Source organism: Fukomys damarensis, unplaced genomic scaffold, assembly GCF_012274545.1.
Source record: "Fukomys damarensis isolate Sample0158 unplaced genomic scaffold, DMR_v1.0_HiC HiC_scaffold_27, whole genome shotgun sequence".
NCBI lineage: Eukaryota > Metazoa > Chordata > Mammalia > Rodentia > Bathyergidae > Fukomys > Fukomys damarensis.
This window is the reverse complement of record NW_022900939.1, coordinates 1,084,186-1,088,761: the sequence shown is the minus strand read 5'-3', so window position 1 is coordinate 1,088,761 and position 4,576 is coordinate 1,084,186. Positions and strand designations below refer to the sequence as shown.

At 63.4% G+C, this 4,576-nt stretch overlaps 1 protein-coding gene across 1 annotated transcript in view; it reads left to right on the top strand.

The window, feature by feature from the left end:
* Positions 1-1,938: 1,938 nt before the first annotated feature.
* Positions 1,939-4,576, top strand: part of Cd5 (CD5 molecule) — a 7,707-nt gene continuing 5,069 nt past the window's right edge. Inside the window, exons 1-4 of the mRNA XM_033756582.1 lie at positions 1,939-2,057; positions 2,552-2,883; positions 3,093-3,131; positions 4,102-4,462. Of these exons, the coding sequence (XP_033612473.1) occupies positions 1,939-2,057; positions 2,552-2,883; positions 3,093-3,131; positions 4,102-4,462 (851 nt within the window). The remainder of the gene's footprint in view (positions 2,058-2,551; positions 2,884-3,092; positions 3,132-4,101; positions 4,463-4,576) is intronic.

Here is a 4,576-nt window from a genome sequence, read left to right as displayed (position 1 = left end):
CCAGGGAAGGACAGTGTCCCCGAGGCCTGAGCGCCACCCCCGAGGCACAGGGGGCAGTGTGCCCACCTCTTGGCCCTCAGCACTGTCCCTGCCCGGCCCAGATGCCCAGGGGAGGCCGGGGGCCCCAGCCACTGCAGGCAGACAGTGTCCAAGCTCTGTGCTCCCCACGCCACCCCAGAAGCGTGCGGTCCCCTCCCCACCCAGAGCCTGGATCTTTGCACACGGCAGGAGGTGTGACTCAGTTTCCTCATCTGGAAAATGGACCTGTGTCCACCAGAACAGGGTGCAAGCGCACGGGGGTGCAATGCCGGGAGCACAGGGGACAATGGGCTTGGCTGCAGGCCCAGTCAGTCAGACGCCAGGTCACCAGCCGGGACAAGAGACCGCTTACGCTGACCCGACGCACCCTTCGCCTGCCGCGGTCCTCCTTCCTCGCCCGTGCTTCCCAGAAGTCCTGACACAGCTTTGAGGGTCGCTGCTGTGGGGATGCTCCTGCCGCTGACCGTCTTGCTGCAGCTCCCGTGGCGAAGACACAGGCTTCAGGAAGGCCACAGTGCGCCCAGGCCAGTACTCTCCGGGTGCAGGAGAAAGAAAGGGCTAAGAGCTGGCAGATCAGAAAGCCCAGGGGCCACCTGGGGTATCCAGGACACCCTATGCTCTAAAAACTTTGGGATCTGGGATTTAAAAAGGAAAACAAAATGAAGCCTTTAAAAAACTGGCTCAGTGAGGGGGTGGTGGCACACGCCTGTAATCCCAGCACTTGGGAGGCTGAGGCAGGAAGATTGCCACGAGGTCCAGGCCACTCTGGGCTACATACCACGTTCAAGGCCAGCCTGAACTACACAGAGAGACCCTGTCTCAAAAGCAAAACAGAGCAAAAAAACGGCTCAAAGTTTTTTGTTTTTGTTTTTGGTGGTACCAGGGATCAAACTCAGGACCTTGCCTTTGCAAAGCAGGTACAGCGCTACTGAGCTAAATCTTGGGCCCTCAAATATTTTTTTAAGCACTGTGCAGAGCAAATAAGACTAATCCATGGCAGGAAGCGGCCCATGAGATGCCCCTCTCCCGTCCTGTCTCTGTCTCTCTGGTCCGTCTCTCCCTCCCTGAGCCCTGCCTGGGCTTGTCCATCCAAGCCCTCTACTAGGGGCACTCGGAGGGCAGCTGGCAGGCAGGAAAGCCCCTTGGAGAAGTCTGCTGAGGACAGCGTGGGTGGCAGTATGGTGAGGTGATGCTTCTGTATTCCTGCCCCGCATGACCTCAAGGTCTCTGAGCAGGGCCCGGGCCTAGGCAGCTGGCATAAGCTAGAGGTGTCAGGGGACCCCAGCAGGCTGCACCACAGTCCGGGGGAGCCGGGGCTGCTCTGTCACCGGTGAGAAGCAGCTAAGAAACGAGAAGAGGCCTCTGACGATGGAGACCGGAAGTGCTGGACGGGGTCAGCCCTGCACGTCCTGCGCTGAGCTAAAGGCCAGAGCATAGTGTCTGGATAGAGCGCCGGCAGGGACAGCACAGAACTTCACCGCTGAGGGATAGGCCGGCGTCGGCACAGAGTGTGGAGGCCTCGGAGACAGGCGGCAGCACAGCCAGCTGTGTCGCTCCGGCCTCCTGGTCCACAAGAGGCCTAGGGACACCCACCTCGTGCACCGCAGAGGGCTCCGAGGGAGAGCGGCCTGGAAGAGGCAAGCGCTGCTGCGTGCAGGTGCCGTGACAGTGGAGGAGATGGAGACGGGACGGTGGTGGTGACCTCACAGATGGCGCAGGAGCAGAGCCCTGGGGACCGGACAGCCCGAGGGTGGCTCACTCCTCCGTCTCTCCCAGCCAGCTGGGCTGCTCTGCGTGGGGCCTGCGAGGCTGGCGGGTTCTCCACCCTCCACATCTCCTCCACACTTGGCACGGCAGGCCCATCCAGGTGGGGCAGAGGACACCGTGCCAAGCCAGGCCATGGTTTGCTCCGGGCCTGGGCACCAGCGAGCGTTGTCCCGGCGCAAGTGGCCATCTGAAGACGCAGCCTCCTGTCCGGCTGCCCTCAGCCTGGCACTCCTGCTTCCTCGGCAGTGGGGGTGCGTGGGGAGCAGGGCAGGGCCCTGCCTCCTCATCCTGCCAGCCCAGCCCTCTCCACCGGGCTCTGCTCGGGAGAACAACCAGACCCTCCCAAGGCCCACGACAGCAGGGAGGCAGTGACAGGATCTCGGGGATGGGACCTCCTATCCTGAGCCATCCTGGGGCACAGCTCTGCGCCCAAGGGGCCACGCGACTTCCTGTGGAATCCCCACCACAGCCCAGGCACCCAGCGAGAGCAGGCTGTGTAAACACCCAGTGACAGTTTCTCCTGAGGGAGGGACACACAGTCACTTCCTGTAGAAGTCAGCTTCTGTCGGGGTGGGTGCAGGCCCGTAATCCCAGCCCTCTGAGAGGCTGAGGCAGGAGGATTGAAAGTCTACATCCAACCTGGGCAATTTGAGCCATGTCAAAAGAAAACAAAAAAACTGAGGTTGCAGCTCCACGTTCAGGGCCTGGATTCGGTCCCCATGCTGTCCTGAGTGCCTCGCTCCAGTCAGACGGGCCTCAGGCAGTGGACCCCTGGGTCAGCAGCGGCGTCCTTCCATCCTTCACGTGTGTCCTGGCCGCTGCAGGAGCCGGACGTGGAGACAGCACGGCGCTCCCTGCCTTGGGAAGGGCGGGAGCATGGCGCTGGCGCCCCTCTCGGAGCTCCAGATGTGGAGCAGAGCCACGTGAAGGGCTCCAGACGGTCCCTGCTCCGGCCTACATTCTGCGATGACAAGGGCTGCTCCTCCGGGGGGAGCCTGGGGAAGCCCCGGGATGACAAGGCTGGGCGTGCTCAGCGGAGACGGGGGTCACCCAGCAGCACACTGAGGGAGAATCCACGTCTGCACGCGTTACCCCTAAAAGTGGATTTTTTTTGAGAGAGAGATGGAGGGAGGGAGGTGCTGATGGTTGCAGCCCACCCTGCTGACTTCACGTGCTCGCTTGGGGTGCCAGGCTGCAGAACGAAAGGGGGTCTGGGGCTCCTGGCTGGGGACAGCGGGGGCAGGGAGGGCACCCCACTTCCTGACCGTCCTCTCTCCTCTCTGCAGTCGCTTCCTGCCTCGGCTGGCCCAGCGGGGAAGACACGGGTAAGGAAGAGCACGTGGAGGGCTCGGCCGGGGGACTGTGGCTCCACTGGCTGGAGGGGACCCAAGATGCCCAGCACACGCATTAGGTCTCGGCCACTGTTATTAGGACATTTTATTTTGTTTTGTTTATTTTGGGGCGCTGGGGACACTAAACACATGCTGGATCCCTGAGCTACACCCAGCCCCACCATCCTAGGCAGGGAGCTTGAGCGCATGGATTTGGGCTCCTTCCTGGAGGCCCCAAAGCCAGTCTCCCACGAATACCGAGGGGCACCTTTTCCCTGGGGGAGCTGTGTAAGGTCACAAAGCCGCCCGGTGGTGCCTCTCCCAGGTCCTAACTGGGACAGACAGACACAGCCCTGAAGATCAGCTCACACAGGCAACCCAGACACGACCTGGCTGCACCGAGAGCTGGGGTGGCCGTGCTGAGGCTGCGATGGCACCCACAGAGACAGGAGCGGGCAGGCAGATGGTGCCACAGATCGAGAGGCCAGGAAAGGCCCACGGGCCCTCCGCCCGATTTCTGAGGCTCCAGGGAACAGCAAAACCCAACCCTCAGACAGAAAGCAGATCAGCAGCGCTAAGTCCGGGTTCGGGGCTGCAGGGACTCTGGGTGACGGCACGTGGCTGTCCACGCGGTGCTGCTTCCTGCTCACACACTCTCGTCAAACTATCCAGGGCTGCCCTTGATGTGAGGAGAGCATCTCACCAAGTGTGAGCTGTGCCCCTGAAGGTCTGACCGCAAAGGTTGAAGCGGTCACCTGGGTCTGTGGGACGGGCTACGGTGCCAGGCAGGAGGTGCCAGGCCTTTGGCCCCTGTTGGGCTCACCTCTGGCTCTGCGATACACAGCCCCAGCATGAGCCCCGAGTGCCACCAGTGCGGTGCCCACAGGGATGAGCTCAGTGGGCGCTGGGAGGCCGCGGCGGGCAGAAGGGCACCCGGGCAGGCCTGACGCCCCTCCTTCCACAGCCACAGGCTTCAAGGTGCGACTGGAGGGCTCCAGCTCGCAGTGCCAGGGCCGGCTGCAGGTCTACGCCCAGGACTCCTGGAGCACGGTGTGCGCACAGAGCTGGGGCCTGCAGGGCAGCTCCCCGCCGGGCCCGGGGCAGGCCTCCCACCTCTGCCGCCAGCTGCACTGCGGGGACATCTGCAGACTCGGCACTGTCCCTGCCTTCAACGCACCCCAGCCCCGGCTCCGCCAGGTCATCTGCCGAGGACCCCCAGGGTCCTTCTCCAACTGCAGCAGCATCCGCACCCAGAGCTGGTGCCAGCCGCTGGCCCTGGTCTGCCTAGGTGGGTCGGGGGACACCATGACCCCCAACCACCAAGGGTGAGGTGCTGGCCGCTGCCTGGCGGACGGAAAAGTGGAAGCAGCTGCTACCACTGCCAGCTCCCTCGCCCCGAGCCTCCCTCTCCGAGAGGCGGGCGCCGCCACCCCCGGGGG